Consider the following 22,704-nt stretch of genomic DNA (forward strand, 5'->3'; position numbering starts at 1 on the left):
AAATGGCAGGCAAGACGCGGATGTAGGAGTCCTGCCATATTTCTTACAAACCGTATTTTCGCTGCGCTCGCTCCCACCCAACCACCAACCCCGCCCCCCCCCCCCCCCACCCCACCCCCACCCCTGGCCCCCAGAGAGAAAATTATCCCCCTAGAACACTGTGGACAATTTTAGTCCCCTTATCTAAAGAAAGATATCCTGGCAATGGAGGCAGTCCAGAGAAGGTTCGCTAGATTTACCCTGGGTATGGAGGGATTTTCTGATGAGGAGAGATTGAGTAGGTTGGGCCTGTACTCATTGGAGTTTAGAAGAATGAGAGGCGACCTTATTGAAACGTACAAGATTCTTTGGGGGCTGAGAGGTTGTTTCCCCTTGTTGGAGAGTCCAGGACCAGAGGGCATAATCTCAGAGTAAGGAGTTGCGCATTTAAGACACAGATGAGGAGGAATTTATTCTCTCAGATGGTAGTGAATCTGTGGAATTCTTTACTGCAGAGGGCTGTAGAGGCTGGGTTGTTAAGTATAATCAAGGCTGAGATGGACACTTTTTAATCAGTAAGCAAATCAAGGGTTATGGGGAAAAGGCAGGAAAGTGGAGTTGAGGATTATCAGATCAACCATGATCTCATTGAATGGCGGAGCAGACTCGATGAGCTGAATGGCCAACTTGTGCTCCGACACCTTATGGTCTTATCTTACCTTCAGGGCTATCATTATGTTATTATTAATACTTTCCACAACCTATAGTTATACAGAAATGTGTCCTAAGTTCAGTTTGCCTGACAACTCAAAAAGGCTGTTAAAGGATTAGCTGTCTTTTATGTGGGGTTATGAATGAAAATCCATTGTTTTTATATGGGATTAAGTTCTTGAGGGCATTTAAAAGTTTTGAATGGGCTTTCATGAATGGAAGTGTTTTTATAAATATATTGAAGACTGTAATAAGAATTTAGAGCTTGATTTTATTTCATCGAACATGGTCCCTGAAGCCGGTCTATGGTGGATAATGGGTGATATGACAAAGCAGATGTAAGGGCAGAGGGTGGTGAGTTGCTTGGCATGAGTTGGCATTAAGTTGACATGGGGGCTAAAAGGAGCCATAGGGGTGGACAGGGCCACGGTTCTGCATGGAGAGCATGAGACGCCATTGGGTGTTGATGGGAAGCCTCATGGAGGATATGAGGGCCATTGGGTGTGGGTGGGGAGCATAAGTTGGCATGGATGGAACATGGAGAATATATGATGGCTGAGGTACTAAAGGGCCTAAAATATGAGCTAACAACTAGGACAAAGTCCCAGACCAAGGTGGGCCTAATAAAGAACTTTCCTAAGCACTCAAAAATCCCTGTGGCTACCTCCAATCTGAATCTGGGAGTCATGGACCCAACTCCATCTTACACCCTGCCCCCAGAACAAAGTTCCCATCATTAGAGGGAGTTTCCCCCAAGGCCAGGAAGCTTTCAGACTCTCGCTACCCATTCTGGGAGTGAAAATCCGGGCTGAAGTAACAAAGGCCATAGAATCACTAAGTAATCTATGAAATTGTTATACAAACTTACAGTAACATTCCAAACAGCCTTAAAACAAATGGAATCATGGGGAGGCTGCTTCAATATAAAGCACTAATGCACCAAAAATATAATGATTTTTCGAAACCTCTTCTACATCATGGTGGTTTCCTATTTGCACTGTCATTTTTCCTTCCTGTGCAGACCTGCTGCTTCAGGATAAATATTGGTGGGAACACCAGAGAGGCCTCTCCTCCACTAATTCAACATAGGGCCATGGGAACGTTTACATCTCATCTGAAAGAAGATGCCAAACGTAGAGGGGGAGGGGGAGGATCCCATTGTCGTTATCCGAGTAGAAACCACCATTGGTAGAACGAGGATTGATGTTCTGCTGAGAGAGTCTGCAAAGTTAGGGTCTCAATTAGAATGCAAAATCTCTAAGTTGATCATCTTTGGATTGTTTGCTAATACGCGGGGTCAAGTAGATTAGAGAATTAAACGTGTGACTCAAACAGTGGTGTGGGAAGAAAGGGTTTTGATTCATGGAGCTCTGGCACTAGTACTCATGAAAGATGGAGTTGTTCCATTGGGATGGGTTCCACCTAAACCAGGCTGGGACCAGTGTCCTGATGAATAGCATAAGGAGGGCCATGGGTAGGGTTTTAAATTAACAGAGCTGGAGGCAGATGATTTGGTTGCAGTAAGATTTAGAAACCCAAAGAGAAAAGTCAAGGCAATAGAAGATGATTTGGGTAGAAACAATTGGAGTGGAACAGGATGACAGAGAAAGCTTAATGGTAATAGTGCATTAACAAGTAATGTCCATGCAGGGTATAGTAGTAAAAATTAAAATTAAAGGCTGTTTATATGAGTGCTCAAAAAATCTGCAGTAAGATAGATGAGCTAGTGACAAAAGCAGGGATGAATAATTTAGATCTCATCAGCATTACAGGAATTTGGTTACAAGGTGACCAGGCTTGGAAAATAAACATTTCTGAGTACACATTTCAAAAAGTCAGGCAGAATGGAAAAGGAGGAGGGGGTAGCCTGGACAGTTAAGGATGACATATGGACATTAGTGAGAAAGGATCTTGGCTCAGAAGATCAGGAAATAGAATTAGGAATAGCAAGCATTAGAAAACACTGATGTGAGTGGTTTATAAGCCTCCTAATAGTAGTTTTGCCATTGAACAGAGCATTAAACAAGAAATTATTGGAGTTTGTAACCAAGACAATGAAATGCTTATCGAGGACTTTAATCTACAAATAGATTGAACCAATCAAATTGGCAAAGGTTGTCTGGAAAGATGAGTTTATAGAATAATTTTGTGATAGTTTCTTGGAACAGTATGTTGTAGAAGCAACTGGAGATAAAAATATTTAAGATCTAATATTGTGCAATGAGACAGGGCTCAAAGTAATCTCACAGCAAAAGATCTGTTAGGCAATAGTGATCATATTACAATTAACTCCATATCAATTTTGTAAGTGACATATCTCAGTCACAAATAAGAATCTTAAACTTAAACATAGGTATTATGGGTGAGCTGGCTAAGGTTGATTTGGTAAATAGACAAATGGAAACATTTCAATAATACATTCCATTGGAAAACAAAAACTCAGCAAGAAGGATCCATCCACGGCTTACAAAGAAAGTTCAGGATGGTATTAGGTTAAAATAAGAGCATATATTATTGTAAAGAATAGTAATTCTGACGATTGGGAACAATTTAGAAACTAGCAAAGGGCCACAAAAAAGTTGCTAAAAAGATAAAATGTAAAATATGAAAGTAAACTAGCCAGGAATATAATAAACAGATTGTAAGACCTTTTGTAAATATATAAAAAGGAGTGTAGCTAAAGTAAATGTTGATCCCATAGAAGCAGGGGCAGGAGAAATCATTATGGGGAATGAAGAAATGACAGAGTCTTTTCAACAGAAGACACAAATTGCATACCAGACATAGAGGGTAACTTAGGAGATAAACAAAAAGACTGAGGCAGTTAAAGTAATTGATATCAGCAGAGAAAAAGTACTAGAGAAACTCAAGGGACTAAAACCTGACCAATCCCCAGGATCTGATGGTCTACACCCTAGGGTTCTACAAGAGATGTTGCAGAAATAGTGGATCTAGTGGCTATGATTTTCCAAACACCCCAGATTCTAGAACGGTCCCAGCATATTGGAAGTTGACAAATGTGACACCATTATTTAAGAAAGAGGGGTGAAGAAGAAAACAAGAAATTACAGGGCAGTTAGCCTGACATCAGTCATCAAGAAAGGGCTGGAATCCATTATTAAGGAAGCCTTACAATGATTTTCTAAATTACTTGTTATCATCAGACAAAGTCAGCATGATTTTACGAAAAGGAATTTATTAGAGTTTTTTGAGGATGTAACTAGTAGGGTAGATAAAGGGGTACCAGTAGATGTAGTATAGCTGGATTTGCAAAAGGTGTTGGATAAGGGGTAAATGGGGCATTTTCAGTTGGCAGGCTGTGACTAGTGGAGCACTACAAGGATCAGTGCTGCAACCTCAGCAATTTACAATATATATTAATGACTCAGATGAAGAGACAGAGAGTAATCTATCTAAGTTTGGTAACAATATAAAGTTAGGTGGGAATGCAATCTGTGAGGAGGACATACAGAAGCTGCAAAGAGATATAGACAGGTTAACTGAGTGGGCAACAAGATGCCAGATGGAGAATAATGTGGGAAAGTGTGAGGATATTTACTTTGGTCATAACAGAAAAGCAGAATGTTTTTTTAAAAGTGTGAAAATTGTAAGTATTGATGTTCAATGGGGTTTGGGTGTGTTCATACAAGGAGCACAGAAAGTTAGCATGCAAGTACAGGAAGCAATTGGGAAGGCAAATGGCATATTGGCCTTTACTGCAAGGGGACTGGAGTATAAGAGTAAATAAGTTTTTCTACAATCGTACAGGGCTTTGGTGAGACACCTGGAACACTGTGTTCCATTTTGGTTTCCATATTTAAGGAAATATTGGAGTCTGTGCAGTGAAGGGTCACTAGACTGATCCCTAGGAGAAGAGGGTTGTCCTATGATGAGAGGCTGAATGGATTGGGCCTCTGTTCTCTGGAGTTTTAAAAGATTGAAACATACAAGATTGTGAAAGGACTTGACAGTGAAAAGTTGCTTCCGCTGGTTGGGGAATCTAGAATATGAGGGCATAGTCTCAGGATAAGGGGCTGATCGTTTAAATGAGGAGAAATTTCTTCACTCAAAGGGTTGTCAGTCTTTGGCATTCTTTACTCCAGTGGGTTGTGGTGCACTGTTGTTGAATATATTTAAGGCTAAGAGAGACAGATTTTTGGTTGTTCAGGGAATCGAGGGATATGAGGAGCAGACAGGAAAGCAGAGTTGAAGCTCGAGATCAGGCGTGATCATATTGAATGGCAGAGCAGCCCCAGCAGGCCACATGAGTTACTCCTGCTGCTATTTTTTATGTTCTTACCTTAATAGTGCAGCATTCCCTCAATGCTGCATTGGGTTGTCAGCATTGATATGTACTCAAGTCTCTGGAGTGGGACTTCAACCCACAACATTTTGCCTCAGCGGCAAGAACTCGACCACTGAGCCAGGAAAATACCTACTTAGTTATAACACCAAATTACACTTCTCCCACTAAGCTTTTAAAGCTTTAGTTAAAATTTGAACTGCAATTAGACAGATAATTGATTGGGCTTTTATTGTTTTCCTTTTGGAATTATACCAGAGTTTTCTTTGCAAGCACTTTCACTTCAGTCAGCCTGCTGCGCAGTCTGCACCACATTTCATTTTTTGCACTTCTGAAAGAACATTATTGATCCCAAAGATTGCCTCGTGGAACAGGGAGTCAGAAACTGAGCACAGGTTTCAAGATGTGGCCTTAATCTGTGGCTCCCAGGGTTACTATAGCAACCTTTGAGTGTGCGATAACTTAGCAGTCTCAACTACTTCAGCAGCCCAAGAGGCAATTCCTTACGAACTCCATCTGGAAACGTGTCATCAATATTTATTTATTACATCCTTGGACTACATTTATTTTAAAAATGATAATCTTTTCTCTTGTTCTCAGTTAATAGAGAACATGGGATTTAATCCAGCCCGTCGCAGCGGGAGACATGGCAACCAGGCTCACTTAATCGTGGGAGCGGCCCTGCATCAGTCTCTTGGCAGCGGCAAAACCTCCTAGGATTACGTTTGATGCAGGATTCCCAGTCACTGGTGGCAGGATGCCATTTGGATTCATTAATGAGCCAGTTGACACCCATTATCTCTGAGCCCACTGCAATTTATTTTGGCTCAGGAATTAAATCAAGGCCACCCAGCTCTCCCACACTGTCTGAAGGCTGCCCAGCAAAACCTGTCAAATTTGCCAGCGCCCTCCTGGGGATGTCCATCACTGTCCGGTACCCTGTGCCCAATCGAGGGATCCGTCATTGGGCAAGGTGTGGCTACTGAAAAACAACCCTTTGCCCTTGCTTCCAACCCTCCGGCCCATCCTCTCCCACAACCCCCACTCCGTGATCCCCATACCGCCCTAACTCACCTATGCCATGGGTCCCACAGTGATCCTGGGCCTCTGGTGAGTGCATTGCCACCAGCAGTCACCACTCCAATCCCACTTCTCTTGGCAGGCAGGACTTGTGTCACAGGGGACTTCAGTTGTGGGCAAGGCCCGACAGTGGCCATAAATTCTGTCAGTCCTCTCCCACGGAACTGACGGGAGTTAACCACTGGTTCTGTGCCCAGTGGGTGAGATACCCAGATCCTGACAAAATCCTGGTCCATGCTTCCTAATATTGGTGAGCCATTAACCTAGATCTACCAGTCAGCAGCAATGCTGGGTGCATTGCCACTGCCAACGATGTTTCTTCCAACCCAACAATACTGCCCATTTCTTCCGGGATCTTCCGGCTGAAGCAGAAACGGGCAGCACAAGTCCAGTGATTGTTGAAAAGTCAGGGGAAGGAGTGGACTCTCACTTTTTTTATGACAGTATCTACCAGTTTTTAAAGCTCCAAGTCTTTTAATGAATGATCGTGGGTGAATGAATGGTGAGTGGATCAGTGGGTGAGTGAGTGAATGGGGAGGTTGGTAGTTGGATGTTATAACACAGCAGATAATGTGTGCTAGGGGGACCAAATTCACAAGGGAAACCTGGCCACACTGTCACAACAGTTTTGCAATTTGTATTTATTACGAGAAAATATGTGCACTGGATTCATAAGCAATGAATCCACCAAGACCTTCAGGGATCTTAAAAATTAAATTAAAACACTTATTAACAAAAGGAAAGATTTCAAGCACATGCACCAGACTATAGTTACTTACTACTATAACAAATACTAAAATTCTTAATTCACCTGACTCCCAATTACACACCCCCTTTAAGGCAACAGTCCAAAAGAGATTTTAAATAAAAAAAAAAACAAGCCAGCAACTTACTACAGTACCCACTTGACAGTGAAATTCCAAAAGCTTGTCTCCAACTTTTGTTACTGGACGCACCAGATTGATGCACATGTTGGGGGCTTCCCGAAGGCTGTGTCACACACCTGGCAGGTCTTACATGGCTCCCCAATGTAGCCTTTCCTTCTCCTTGATTAATGTTTCTCTCTCTTTAATATGTAAATTCCATTGTTCCATATGTCTTTGGAACTTTACCTTTCCCATAGTATAAAAATCTTTCATGTTGCCAATATTGTCAGTAATCTTTGGGAAAAAATAAACACATTGCTTATCTGGCTGGTTTTAAACATCCTAACATCCCTTTGATCAGACCACCAATGGCTGGTCACATTATTTTGAATGCCTCGCGTTTTTCTTTTTAGCCAACGACACATCGGGGGAGCAGAAGAGGCAAGCAGTCCTCTTATCGACATGTGGCAGTAAAACATAGAGCCTAATTCATAGCCTAATGGCACCCAAAGCCCTAGATTCCAAGAGCTTTGATGAGTTGGTAAATCTTGTAAAAAAACACTTACAGCCAAAACTCTCAGTAACAACACAGCGTTTTAAATTTAATTCAAAGTGTTGCACCCCTGGAGAGAGTCGCTTGCTATGTAGCAGCCTTAAAACAACTGACAGAGCACTGTGAGTCCAGGCCGTCGATTAAAGACATGTGAAGAGACTGATTAGTATGTGGGGTTAATGAAGACACCATTCAAAAAAGGTTGTTGTCAGAAACAAATTTAGACTTCAGCAAGGTGCTGGAGTTAGTTGGCGCTCACATTGGAAAGCACAGTCAGGGATTCAGAAGCAATCAAGGGAGCACAAAATGGCGCCGTCCATCGCGTCAGGAGGAAAGCACCAGTTAGAAATGGCGCAGAAGTGCTGGGCTCTGCGGAAAGGTGGGAAACAGCTGCCATTTACAGACCAGCAAAAAGCAAGGGTTTAACGGAGAAAACCCACAATAATAACGGCGGGAATGGAACCAGACAGCCTGAAAGTGAATGACAATTTAAAAGAATTGAGTGTTTCTACTGCCATCGTAATGGGCGCATTATGTGAGTAAGCAAAAAAGGTAGACATCACGAAATCCACATAATAAAGAAACCAGAAGAAACAGAGTCAGGCATTTACTCAGGTAAAAGGAGTAGGTAAAGACTCAACAAGAATTCATAGAAGTGACGCTTCAGGACAGAGTTTGAGTTGAAGTCAGTAACCTCCAAAAAGAAAAAGAAAACCTGCTGAAGAACTTTCGCATATTGCAAATTCCCTCAGATCCAAATTTGTACCACTAAAAAGGTTTGAGGAAGAACAGAAAGAATTCAGCATATCTCTGACCGAGATGGAGAATAAATTAACTGAGAAAACATAACAATGCTTAATTCTCCAGGAAACAACTAACAAATATAAAAAAGAAATGGAGGAGCTGAAGAATCAGCTAGGTGAAAGCCAAGAAGCTTTAAAAACAGACCCCTGAATTTCAAAGGAGCTGACAGATGAAGAAATGCTGCAAGACTCAACCACTGAGTTCACTCAAATTGAGCTTATACCTGAGCCTAGTCTGGCCAATAGGAAAATTGAAAAGAAGGCTGAGATTAAAGTTAGCGCTGCCAAGAAGAAAACCCATAGAAGAAGACACATAGGAAGAAAAAGTTGAATTACTAACAAGATGGTGATGGAATTCCCATTGGAGTCTACATCACATGTGGAAGGAACTCTACTTGGTTTGGAAGTACCTGTAGGATCCATTGAGCCTGAGAGGATCAAAGAAACAAATCTACAAGTTCCTACTGGAGAGCCTAGTGGATAGATGACTCCTGATAGGGAGGCCTCGGATAAACCATCCGAAGTCGTAGAACTACGACATTCGATACATTTGAAGAAGCCTCCAGAGAGACTGAATTTGTAAAGAGTTTCTTAATGTAAATAGCTGACATATTGTAAAGATTGTAAATTGTACTTAAGAATAAAGGGGAAGGAATGTGGTCATCTGAGGTTCAATACACCTTTAAGAAAATGTAAGTAAATTGACCACGTAACTGTATTAACTAATTGCTGTGCAGCACAGGCTACAATGTTAATCAGTAGTTTAGAATAGGGTCTGGTTTGAGAAGCACATATATGTTGGTGCTCTGTTAGTTGTGTTAATAAACAGCATGTGCTTCATCTTACATTGGTCACTGCATCTGCAGTATCTTGTTTACCAACTCATTCATCAGTAGATAAGCGTGCAACCATATCCGCTGAGCAAAGCAACCCGACAGAGAAGGAACATAACAGTGCCACATCATCATTGAGGTATTCACCAAGAGATCTGGTCCTTCTGATCTCTTAGTGAATACCTTAAGTTAAACAACAACATGGGGATTTCTGTCACATCACCTGATATGGCCAAACAAACAATTCAAAGAAACTGCATAAGATGAAACTGGGTCAAAATAGTTTATGTTCAAATGCAATGAAATAAATTGCCTTCTAGCATGCATGCATAAGGTATTAGAAACCTCTAGGAACTGAATAAATGACACATGAAATTCCCACACTAAAAAGAATTATAGGTGGCATTTGTTAATTAAAATTTAATTCATGGAGATGCTGTCATCCTTGAGATGTAATTCAGTAAAACTAAACACTAATCACTGCACCAAAAGCCTTTTGGAATTAAATAAGCTTTTAATGCTCAACATTACTATACAGAGCAATATTGGAGGTTTGTGGGGGAGGGGAGGGGAATGCATCCTGCAATCAGGCGGAGTTTTCTGATGTGAGAAACAAATGTTCTATACTTTTGAAGCTATTTACCAACCATCAAACTCTCACAAAATATGCAAATAATTGTAACTAGTGCAACACTAACTTCCACAGTTTTGGAAATGCCTCTTTTCCTATAGTGGTCTTCTGGGCATAATTTTCTTGTCAGGTGGGCGCAGCTGGAGGGCCCGGTAGCAGTTGCGAAGTCGTCCGCTGCCTGCGATCAGGCCCCGACATGGATTTTACCAATTAACGGCCAGCCAGTGTGAAACGTGCGCTGCAGCATTCAGTGCTGCCGGGGTGGGGGTGGCAGGAGTGCGAGCGCTGTTGTTCGCGCATTCGGGCGGGTGTGTGCAGTAAATGCTGCCTCAGGGAGCTGAAGATTTTTATCAATATAAATAATGAATTTTAAAATAATGAAAACATGTCCCTTCGTGTGACTCTGTCACATAGGAAGGGACATGTAAAATATGAGTGCAAAAGGTTTTTATTTTTTTAGTCACTGGACGAAACCTCATCCCCCCCGTGGATGAGGTTTTCCCAAAAATGCTTGGCCTTTTTGCCCTTCTGCCAACCAAACAGTTGGACAGGCAACAAAAAATTCCAAACAATTAGTTGATTAAGGGCCTTAATAGGCCTTTTAATTACCAGCAGGCACGCAGTCGACTTCTGCGCGTGTCCACTGAACGAAATATCGCACGAGTGAGCGATGACTTCAGGATGCTTGCCCGACATCATCGCGCGTCATTTTACGCTTGTTTAGGTTGGGCACTCACCCACCCAACGAGTGCAAGCCCACCTGATGAGCGCAATATTTTGCCCTCTGTTATATAATGCACAATTGCAACTGAATGGGTTGACCTCAGAACATTATGAAACCAAAACGTTGCTTCCCCAAGTGTGTTGCTTGGGAGCAAGGCACTAATAGTGTATAGAACTTAATTCTATTAAGCTCTTACATTATTGTTCATGTGATCTGGACAGGTTTTGATCACCCCGAAAAGTCAAAGAAGAATTTTGCAGAGTTTCCTTTTATTCCTAGTTGGTCCTGGGATTTTATTCTGGATTTTTGCTTCTCCCCAGAGATTTCTTGACTGCAGAGGTGTGTGAGAGATGTCTGGATATAATGCTCCAACATCATGAGTACAGGGTAGGAATGATAGACCAGCTGATTTTCTCCTGGCCACCATTCTTGTTTGCTTGTATTATACATTTGAAACATCAGGTGAACTGATCTTAACCACACTGCCTCATATGCTAACAAGATGTGAAATGCATCTGGAATGGATTTATACTGGAATTGCAATGTCAATTCTCATATCTCACAGTTCTGGAAATATGTTAAGGTACCAAACTATAGCTTTCCATACCATAAAATTGATAAAACCATTGTTTTGCATTTGTCCCTTTTACTTAAAATATTCTTCCATTTAATAGCATTGTTGCTGCACTCATTCACAAGGACTAAGTATTGTTTTGAAGGATGGTGTTTTTTTTCTCATATTCATTCTTGGGATGTGGGTGTTACTGGCTCGGCCAGTATTTATTGCCCTTGTTTAGAGGGCATTTAAGAGTCAACCACATTGCTGTGGGTCTGGTGTCACAAGCCAAACCAGGTAAGGACAGCAGATTTCTTTCCCTCAAGGACTTTAGTGAACCAGATAGGTTTTTTTTTTTTACAACAATTGGCAATGGTTTCATGGTCATTATTAGACTTTTAATTCCAATTTTTAAAAAAAAATTATATTGAATTCAAATTCCACCATCTGCCATGGTGGGATTTGAACTCCAGGCCCCAGAGCATTACTTTGGTCTCTGGATTACTAGTTCAGTGACAATACCACCTCCCCACCCCCTATACACTTATCTGTAATGAGCAATGCACACATATCAGAAGATTAAATAATTTGTTCTATGAGTTTAGATGGCAAGCATCTCTGCTGGCCAGTAGATGAAGACTGAAAGATTTGGATGTGTGATTTGGTGGGGGTGGGAGGGGGTGCACAGCACAATCCCTGTCTAAATGGTGGGGCCTGAGTTGCCCCTAATGTTGGACCTTATACCTTAGTTCAGTGGAACTGCTGAAAGCTGCCAGTGAATTGTCACTGAAGATCAGGCCATTATTCACTGTGGAGCAACCCTCATCTAAATGAGGAAAAGTTGCTAGGACCTCTGGGTGAGCCTTATTGTGGAAACGAAAATTGACAAATCAGATCAATTTCAAGCTATCACCTAATCAGGATATAGTTTGAAAACTCTGTTCGGCTTTGCAAAGAGGGCAGCCTTTCATTGTTTGCTGTTTGCAGCAAAACCCTGAATAATCTTTAGCATTCTTGCTTCAAACTAGCAATGAGAGAAAAACTTTCTTATGGTTCTTTCACTGTTACCCAGTACAAGTTGAGTAGTCATCCGTCTTTGGTTACCTGAGTGTGTAAGGAAAACCTTGCTGACAGCATGTGTAGTGCATCCTGATTTAAAATTCTGTGAACTGAATTGTTAAAGGTTTTATGATATTATTAGATTGTTCAAATTAAAATCCATGTTCCATGATTGACATAGCAAATGTTAATTAGCCTTTCATTCTTTGCCTGAGAACCCTTTAATTTGTTGTTCAATGAAAAGGAAAAGCTAATGCTGGAAATTTGAAATTAAAACAGAAAATGCTAGAAATACACAACAGGTCAGGCTGCATCAATGAAGGCTACAAAACTAAAACTTCATAAACTCTCTTTTCTCTTTATAGATGCTAGAAGACCAGCCCTCTGCATTTCTGGCACCTTCTAACTTATTGTTTACCCTACCTGACATTTTTTTGTCCAAATTATTCCACTTCCTTTGATATATTTGTAGAGTTTTTCAATGCATTTTTATCTTTCCATGTTTCACATTTCATCCCAGCTCCCAATGGTATATTTAACAAATTCTTGCTCCACACTGTATGCTTCACCTACTAGAAGCACATGTTGAAAATTTAGGCATGGAAGTTAACTTGGCCCCATCACTTCTCTTCGCTTATCTCCTGATCCTAGGTATAACTGACTCCGAGATCATGCTGAACTTGATCCTTCTTTTGTCACTGTTCCATTGGAGGGTGCCATGACTTCCTTTTCTTGTGTATTACTTGGGTTATTGACCGAGCACCAGGTCAAGATGAAAATTGCTTCATCTGACTCCCTTGATACATTTGGTCAGGAAGAACTGTGTTTACCAAACCCTAACGCTAACATTCAAGTTTTCTCAGTTTATTTTTTATTGGTTGAAGCCTCCCACTAGGCTAGTTTTTTCTGTTTGCACATATCCTTATGTCTTCGAAAAGCAATTAGTCCTTTTTATTATTGATCTGAAGATCTGTAGTATATCCTTACTGTAAGCTTTGAATTTTTTCTTATTTGAGATGTCTCACCAGATTGGTCCATTTTAAAAGTTGTCCTCTTCCAAGAGGATCAATTTAATTTATCTTCTAGGTGTCCCTGACAGATATGCCCATCCCATCTCTTCTTCTGTCTTTTCTGAACATTTTAAATCATGAATGCTGAATAAATGTCCGCCCACTGATCTTAGTTCCCTACTATCACAATAGCCTTCAGTTCTGACACCTTATATCTAATGGGCAGAATTTTAGGTTGAAGACTGGGCGCGCGGAGGCACGCCTCTGATCAGGGACACGCTGTCATTTTACATGGGTGGGCCAGTTAAGGCCCGCCCAGTGTTATGTCTGCACGGAAGTGCTATGCGCTCCTTGTGCGGGCGAGGGGGGGTATCCCTAAACCCAAGAGTGCGCTCTTTTGCGCATGCACACAAAAGAGCACACTCATCTCCCTGAGGCAAAGCGCTGCCTCAGGGAGTTGGCTGTATATTAAAAAATATTAAAAATAGGAAAAAAAAATTCCCTGACATGCCCCCTCATGTTATACTGTCACATGAGTTGGGACATGTCCAAAACTTTTAAAAACACTTTAATTAGATTTTTTAGAACCTACATGAAACCTCACCCCACCCATGGATGAGGTTTCATGCTTTTTCTAATGCCCGCCAGGGCTCCTGGCCTGCCCATCAACCTTAAGGTTGGACCACCCCATTAATTTCTTTAATGACTCTGTCAATGGCCTCAATTGGCCATTGACAGGTCGATAGGCACACAGCTGATTTTGCTGAGCCCCTGCCTACCTGGAAATTTAAATGGGGCATGGTGACATAGGGAGTTCCACCTGACTTCGCTGCACGTCATTTTAAGCATCGGTGAGCGGGCCTCACCCCCGCTCCCCGACGGGAAAATCCTGGCCAATGTTTCTAATACTCATTTATTTTTAAGCTGTTTTGTGTTCAGATAAGGCAAGTGTACCAGAGTATCCTCTATTTTTGAGTTTAGAAGCATTCCTAATGCATGGCATTCTTGAGGCCAAAATAATTTTTCCCTGTCATTCACTCTGTGAACTATCACCACAGAACCCTTTTGTCCTTTTCAATTTCCCTTCTTTCCTTTCCTCAATGCATACTTCTCTGGTTCCAGGTACAACCTCTCTGTGACTGGCAAAATGTATTCAAGTCCAAATTGCCTGTTCATTTGTTCTAGCTACCTTATCTTTCACTACTAAAGGCTAGAGCTCATATAGCCACTCATTGCCTTGGTTTTTTTGATTAAGTGAGTGAGGCGGGGGGGCTACCTGTGCCACCACTAAAAATTTACCTGTTAAGTTTTTTTCTCTGTTGTCCCTGTTAATAGCTATAAAATTGAAATTGTTCAAGGTTGTTTTCCTGACTTTTTCTTTACAGACCTCCTTGATATGCAGAGAATTTTTTCTCAATAACTCTCCTGCTGGCAGGAAATTTATTAACAACAGGAATACATATCTGCTTTCCTTTACTATTCTTGACCTCAACCTACAATGTTTCAGCTGCATCAGCCGAAGCACGTACATAATTTCCTACTTTTGATGCAGTGTCTTCTTTCATCTATCAAATGTCACTTCTTCACTCGCTCTATTTTTCCTTTTATAAATATCTTGTGCCATAATTCCTCAGCCATACTATCCATAGTTCCATCCAATATAACACAATAGGTGTTATAAGTATACAATATAAGTATAAACAGCTTCAATTTATTCTCAGTAGAGTTGAATGGTTGAGGATACTGCTCATCCAGTTAGCTTTCAGTAGTTATGGTAATGAATGATTGAAGAATGAAACAGATTAATTTGAATCTCTTGGAATAATGTTTAAAATAACTATAATAGGCACACTACAGACATTAAATAATGGAGAAATACACATGCATTGTAAAATTTAAAAATGTAATAAGTAATTTTAAATGCCATCTATATATGTATTCATCTATTTTAGCAAAACAAATTATCTAATGTGCTTCAGGATGCTGCTGTCTGTGTTAGTTTAAATAGTTGATTATGACTTAGCAGACAGCCAGCAGTTAGCTGTGGAATGCTTATGATCGTGACTGAGAAAGATATAATTTGCAAATTACAAGTCAGAGATGTATTCGAAAGTGCTCCTTGCAAAGGAGATTAAGATGGTATTCAGTAATTATTTGTAAAATATTTGATAGCCCAAATTTACAGTAAATATTCTTGAATTCTTCACTAAATCTATTTATTTTAGTGAGGCCACTTCAAGATGAAGTGCTCAAGACTTCAACAGTCATGCGAGGACAATATATTCGATGAGCATATTGAAAGTCTCCTTTGGAATTTGACTTGATATGGTCTATCACAGTTTGAAAGATAGACTTTTTTTTAGAAATTCATGGGGTGTGGGCTTCGCTGGCTGGGCCAGTATTTTTATTGCCCATCCCTACTTGCCCTTGAGAAGGTGGTGGTGAGCTGCCTTCTTGAACCGCTGCGGTCCATCTGATGTAGGTACACCCACAGTGCTATTAGAAAGGGAATTCCTGGAGGGGAACTTCCAGGTGGTGGTGTTCCTATCATAGAAGCTATTGTTTCTATGTCCTTTTGAAGGCAGTCTTGTGGTGCAGTGGGTAACATCTCTGCCTCTTAGCCAGCAGTTCCGACTTTGAGTCCCACTCCAGGACTTGATGGCCATGGAATGTGCATTTACAACCTTGCCAAACAGGTTAGTTATCAACCTGTAAATCAATATGCCTATGACAGGCGGTAAGAGCAGGTGAATCTCCTGGTCAGCCATGTTTGATGTGGAGTGGCGACCCTCAAGCTATAGCCTATGGTGACAGGCTAGTGACCTGTTCCAGGAAAAACTAGCCATGGAAACAGACATAAGCATATGCTTTTTCCACCTTCTGTGCCACAAGGTACTGGAAACCTCTAAGTCTATGGCTTATTAGGGCTTTAAGATATTATAATGTTTGATTAAAAGCGATCATCTCCAAATGTAATGTAAAAGGTAGATATTGCAAATGAAAAAACAATATTAATATTTATGCAGCACCCTGAATGTAGAATAAATTTGAAGATCAACATCCTAGATTTTTTGGGTATTATTATTCAGTTACTCAGTTGAGACTATTCAGCAGCTTGATAATCACAAATAAACCTTGTTTCACCTTTGCTAATGACTGATTGTTTAACCTAATTATGCCATTGGGAGATTTTCAGCATTTAATGAAGGAACTTTGGCAGAGTACAGGTCAAGACTGACACTAGAATTGGATTCAACTTATTAACTATAGACCAAGATTAATTTATTATTAATAAAATTAAGGTTAAACAATTGACACAATGAAAGAACGAATCTTCAAATTCTAACTTTCCTGTATGCTTTCAACCAATGTTTATAGCTGTTAATTGTGGCAACCCTGGGACACCGGCTAATGGTAAAGTGTTTCGCATTGATGGAACATCATATTCCAACTCAGTAACATATTCGTGTCTGGAAGGATACTTACTCTCTGGTTCAGCTACAAGACAGTGTACAGTAAATGGGACATGGTCAGGCAATGTACCCAATTGTACAAGTAAGTCAGTAACCGTTAACATTAGCATTTTTGTGTAATAGAAAATAGTTTACTACTTTATGAAGTTGCTTTAGGCCTGAAGCAGCTCAAAAGTTAAGAAATCAATACATGCTTTAAGTGGTAACTTAATTTTAACATGCCACTGACCCCAATAATAGCATTTAAGTATATGACAGTTTCTTCAAGTTAAATAAAAGATTATGAGAATGTTGAATCCTTTGTGCCCTGCTTGGTTGGGCCTCTTTCAACAATATCAGTAAAATATGTTAGACCAATTGGAAAGTTCAGAGATCAGATAAATCTGTGTTACACCCATGACTTTATTGATCAACAGTGTGTCAACGAGTCACCTTGGAGCTATCTGAAAGCACAGTCATTGCAGACGCTTCTTTTTAAACAATAAATGTCTAAAAAAAGCTAAATCCATCTTCTATATGACACTAGTTAAGCTTTTCAGAAACCTAACGAAAGTCAATTGCTCTGTGCATTTTTTTATTATAAAAGGTTTGTATCAAGCATTCACAAATCTCAATGAAATTCCCTCAATTTAATTTTGCTCTCTTTGTGACCACATTATCTCATTAAGTGCACAATTTTCTTCAGTGATGACAAATGGAATGCTAAACTGATAGATTTGTAGTTGTTTCAGTGTTTCAATTCCCTTTCACACCATGATGTCACATGTGGTCTTTTATAGTAATCACCTGTGGAGATCCTGGGATATCGGCAAATGGGATAAGACTAGGGGATGATTTTGCAGTAGGGAAAAATGTCACGCATATGTGCCAGCCAGGGTATACAATGGGCTCTGAGGCTTCCAGGGTCCGTTCCTGCAACAGCAATGGCACATGGAGTGGCTCAACGCCATTATGTAGAGGTAAGGATATTATGCCAGAGGCAGCAATTATTTGACTTAATTAATATTGAGTTCCAGATGAAAATGCCCTGGTTACTTTTAAAAACAACTTGATCACACAATGCCATTGTCAAATGTAATGACCTCTAATGATGAAACCAAAGTCAGGATTTTTAAATGGGTTGGGTTTTAAAATGGTTGGGATCGGAAGTGGGAGGGCACACAATTTGGCGCTGCCAGCTTCTACACTGGTTTGCCACCATCCCGAATCAGTTTCAGTGAGGGTGACTCAGGGTTGGAGCCAATCATTGGCAATCATGGGGCCTATTAAGAGGCCACATCCAGACCAATGTGATAGACTTAGGGCCAGAGAAATAGCACAGAGGATCAGCGATCAAGTGAGGGACACCCCACCCACCTCCCTCCGTTCCAATAGCTATTGCTGCAATCACTGACTGTCCCCTGGAGGAGATCATGGACAAGCAGCTGTAGCTGTAGCTGTACCTGCCCTTGTCCCTCGCAGTGTCCATGCTCAGATAGCTAGCTACCACCTCAGCCATTGGCACTGCTGATCTCTGAGAGTTGGAAGGCCTCCCATTGACCCTTCAGCATTGGGAGCCTACCTGCCATCCCGGATTGGATGGTGATCCCACTCCCTGGCCTTTCATTGGTTGAAGTATTGAAGATTGTGTCGGTTGTGCCTGAAGCTCACCATGCAGGGTCAGGACCCTGAACTCATCCTCGTTTCCAGTTCCCAACCCCGGATTGAAAATCCAGCCTGATGAAAGTACATAAGTAAATTTCCACAATAGTTAGAAATGCATTATATTGAAGTTTTGTGTACTGATAATGAATCGATCTCAACAGTAATATCTTTTAGATAGACATTATCATCATGGAAAGCAAAATACTTGAGACACCAGATAACCATAACAAGTATTTTGCAATTTTATCCAATATTAGGTATCCGTGACATGTTTTTATGTTGACATAACTGACTGCTCATAAGATGCATTTCGAAGTAAAATATTTACATGATGATATTCCATTCCATTAGCAAGATAAGCCAAGTTAGTTTTTAAACATTGAGGCACTTGTATAGAGCTAAACATGCCTAATGTATTTCACTTTTATTACAGCCGTGGTATGTTTAGCACCACCACAAATTTCAAATGGGAAAATGGAAGGAACAAACTTTGACTGGGGATCAAGCATCAGCTATAGCTGTTCTCCGGGATATGAGTTGTCCTTTCCCGCAATTCTCAGCTGCGTGGGAAATGGAACATGGATGGGAGAAGTGCCTCAGTGTTTGCGTAAGTAGATAATAGATTATCAGTGAGGAAGACGAATGTGGTGCATAATAATCTGCTGGTGCATATATTTTATACCAATGTTCATGGATATTAAAATGTCAAAGGAAAATAAAGGCAATGCAAAATTGTATTCACTTTGAAGTACCAAGCATTTTTCCCCGTAGTTGGGTAAAGTAATTTGGTTCTTTTATTTATACCTGCTTGCAATATATATCAATTGTATTGAAAAAGCAAAGCATTTGCCCATTGCTGCTTTTCTAGTGATGACATAAACTCTCAGAGACAGCAGCCTGCCTTATGGGACTTGTGGCATCAACCTTTTTTAATGCATAGTCATAGACATTGGGCGGTGGGTCGGACATTGGAGGGATCAGACATTGGGAGCGGTTGGGGAGCAAGGAGATGGAGTTGTGTCGAGGGGGGCAGGGCAGGGTGGATGGGAGGTCCGGTTGTGTTGGGGGGGGTGGGGCATGGCAGGGCAGGATGGGTGGGAAGTTGGTTGTGTCATGAGGTGGGGGGGAGGTCCGGTTATGTCAGGCGGGGTGGGTGGGGGGGGGGGGGGCAAGCAGTGTAGACGGGAGGTTGGTTGCGTCATGTCGTCAGGTGGGGCCTGGTTGTGTCGGGTGGGGTGGGTGATCCAGTTGTGTTTTGGGGGTGGGTGGGGGTGGTAGGAAATCCAGTTGTGTCAGTGGGTGGGGAGCTGGATGTCGGATTGTTCCTGTGGCAGGCGGGAGGTTGGGTTGGGCTTTTTGGGGTGGGCAGATCGAGTCATTCCAGAGAGAATCCCATGGGGAGTCGGGTAGGAGTAGGAAATACCATTGAGGGTTGGGAAAATCCAGGGGATTTGAGTACACAAAGGATGTCTTGCTGCAGTTATATAGAGCCATGGTGAGACCCCACCCGGAGTATTTTGGTCCCCTTATCTAAGGAAGGCTATACTTGCCATAGAAGGAATGCAACAGGGGTTCACCAAATTAATCCCTGTGATGGCAGGGATTAATGAGGAGAGATTGAGGAGACTACGTCTGTGTTTCCTAGAGTTTCAAAGAATGAGAGGGGTGACCTCATTGAAACTTACAGAATTCTTACAGGGTGTGACAGGCTGGATGTAAATGAGATGTTTTCCCTGGCTGGTGAGTCTAAAACCAGAGTACATAATCTCAGGATAAGGGACAGGCCATTTAAGACTGAGCTGAAGAGGAATTTCTTCACTGAGGATGGTGAATCCTTGGAATTCCCTACCCCAGTGGGTTGTGGAAGCTCAGTCATTGAGTATGTTCAAGACAGAAATTGATAGATTTCTGAAGACCAATGACACCAAGCGATATGGAGAGAGTGCGGAAAAGTGGCATTGAGGTAGATGATCAGCCATGATCAATTGAATAGCGGAGCAGGCTTGACAGGCCAAATGCCGACACCTCTTCCTACAATGTTAGCAACACTCACAACCAACGAATCAATAAGAAAAATAACATGGAATTTAATGCCTCCCTCGGAGTGAGTTTGGAGGTAGGGGGCATTTTATTGAGCGGAGGAGTGCGGGATGGGGACCCCACTGCCTTCCTGCCTCCAGTTGATTAAGTCCGTGTCAGGAAGTCTCATGGACCCTCTTCCAGTCCAGACTCTAATTGAGTCCCTTGATGGTTTCATCCTACTGCAGCTGGTATTCCACCACATGGGAGCCCAAAAAACAAAACTCTGTTCTGAGGGGAGCTGTGGGCGAGGGAACTCATTCAAACACATACAGGTACTCAAGGGATTCCCACCCCACCTCACCCTCTCTCTCATGAACCCCTTTCTGTGACCCCCAACTATCCCTCACTCACCTTTGGCCTGTGATCCCTCATCGACCATGGGCCTCTGGTGGGTGCATTGCCGATAGCTGCCACTACTCCCAGTGCCACTGACAGGCAATGGAGAGTTGTCAGCCTCTGGTCAGCCAAGTGCCTGATGGGAATTTAATTGCGGCGTGCCTTCCTCAGTGGAGGCGATGTGGGGCTCCCACCAATTCTCCAGCTAGCGGGCAAGACCCCTTGTCACAAGCATTAAATTCCACCCGATGTCTGCCTCATTTGTTTGAGTAACAGAGAAGGTTGATCGGGAAAGTGCAGTAGATGTTTTATACATGGACATTCAATAAAGTGTTACACAGGAAACGTGTTAAGAAGATGCAAGATCATGGTATTAAGAAGAAAGTGATGGTATGGATACAAAATTGGCTCAGTGACAGGAAGCCCAATGACAGGTGGATAGATCTTTTTTCAGACTGGAAGGTAGTTTGAAGTGGTATCCCCAAAACCCAGTTTCAGATCCATTGCTGTTTTCAATTTTTATATACAAGTTAAAATTGGCAGTGGGGATCAATGAGTTTGGAAATAATATGAAACTTGACAAAGTGGTAAATCATGATAAGGATAGATATAGACTTCAGAATAATATACACCAGATGATGAAATAAGCAGAAACATAGCTTATGGATTTCATTGTGGAGAGGTGTGAAGTGATGCACTTTGGGAGGAAAGGCAGTATACTGTAAGCGGTGTGCTTTTGAAAAGTGTACATGAACCTTAGTGTCCATATACACAAATCATTAAATGTGGCACTTGAAATTGATAAGGTGGTTGAAAAAGCATGTGGGTTATTTGGGCTTATAAATAGAGGAATAGAGTATAAATGCAATCATATCATGTTGGAACTTTCTAAATCACTGTTTATGCCTCAGCTGGAGTATTGTGGACAACTTGGCACCACACTTCAAAGATGTCAAAAGGTATTAACCGCATTAAAAAGGACATAGAAGAAGTTTACCGGGATGTTACCAGGGATGAGGGACTTCAATTATGAGGAGGGATTAGACAAGTTGGCACTATTATCCTTGGGGCAGAGAAGATTACGAGGTGACTGTATAGAGGTTTTTAAGATGATGGGAGACTTTGATAGAGTAAATGGGAAAAAAAAATATTCCCTCTGGTGAGTAGATCAATAGCTAGAGATCATAGATTCAAAATCATTGGACAAAGGTCTAGGAGGTACATGCGGAGAATTTATTTTTTTACTCAGAGTTTTTGGGATCTGGAATACTCCACCCAACGGTGGAAACTGCTTCCATAAATAATTTTAATATGAACTTGGAAAGGCGCTTGTAGGTAAGGAACTTAAGAGTTGCAGACAAAAAACAAGGATGTGGGGCTAATTATGACTGTTTATTCAAAGAACCAGCATGGTCATGATGAACTGAATAACTTCCTTCTTTGCTGTTAGTTTCTGTGATTCTCTGGATTGAATTTTACATACTGAAAGCAGGACTGCTGTGGTCCCATGGAAATGTAATATCCAGCATGATGGGGAAGAAGTTTCCTGTCGGCGAGCGGGGGCGGGGCCCACTCGATGACGCGTAAAATGACACGTGGTGACGTCGGGTGGGCATTGGCCGTCACCGCACATCATTTAGAATGTCAGTTCGGCGGGCTGACAAAGGCCTATTAAGGCCATTAACAAAGTAATTAAAGCTATTAAGAATGCTGCCCATCCAACCTTAAGGTCGGCGGGCAGGCAAAGAGCCCAGGCGGCCTTCATATTTTTCATGAAACCTCATCCATGGGCGGGATGAAGTTTCATGAAGAGTTCATCAATTAAATAAAATTTTTTGAAAAAATTAATGGACATGTCCCAGCTCGTGTGACAGTTTTACATGAGGGGACATGTCCTTTACATGTTTGTTCACCTTAATTATGTTTTTCACAACTTACACTAATCTCCCTGAGAAACCTCCATGCCTCAAGGAGATTTCTGCACTCTTTTGTGCGCATGCACGAAAGAGCGCAGGCCCTGACTCAGGGAATCCCCCCTTGCCCGCACAGGGAGCACACAGC

At 41.6% G+C, this 22,704-nt stretch overlaps 1 protein-coding gene across 1 annotated transcript in view; it reads left to right on the forward strand.

Moving 5' to 3' along the window:
• The window catches only part of csmd3b (CUB and Sushi multiple domains 3b), a 2,092,226-nt gene that overhangs the window by 1,994,068 nt on the left and 75,454 nt on the right, over positions 1 to 22,704 (forward strand). The window contains exons 58-60 of the mRNA XM_041189252.1: positions 16,487 to 16,663; positions 17,361 to 17,540; positions 18,659 to 18,832. Coding sequence (XP_041045186.1) covers positions 16,487 to 16,663; positions 17,361 to 17,540; positions 18,659 to 18,832 — 531 coding nt within the window. The remainder of the gene's footprint in view (positions 1 to 16,486; positions 16,664 to 17,360; positions 17,541 to 18,658; positions 18,833 to 22,704) is intronic.

This window comes from Carcharodon carcharias, chromosome 6, assembly GCF_017639515.1.
Source record: "Carcharodon carcharias isolate sCarCar2 chromosome 6, sCarCar2.pri, whole genome shotgun sequence".
NCBI classification, from domain to species: Eukaryota; Metazoa; Chordata; class Chondrichthyes; order Lamniformes; family Lamnidae; genus Carcharodon; species Carcharodon carcharias.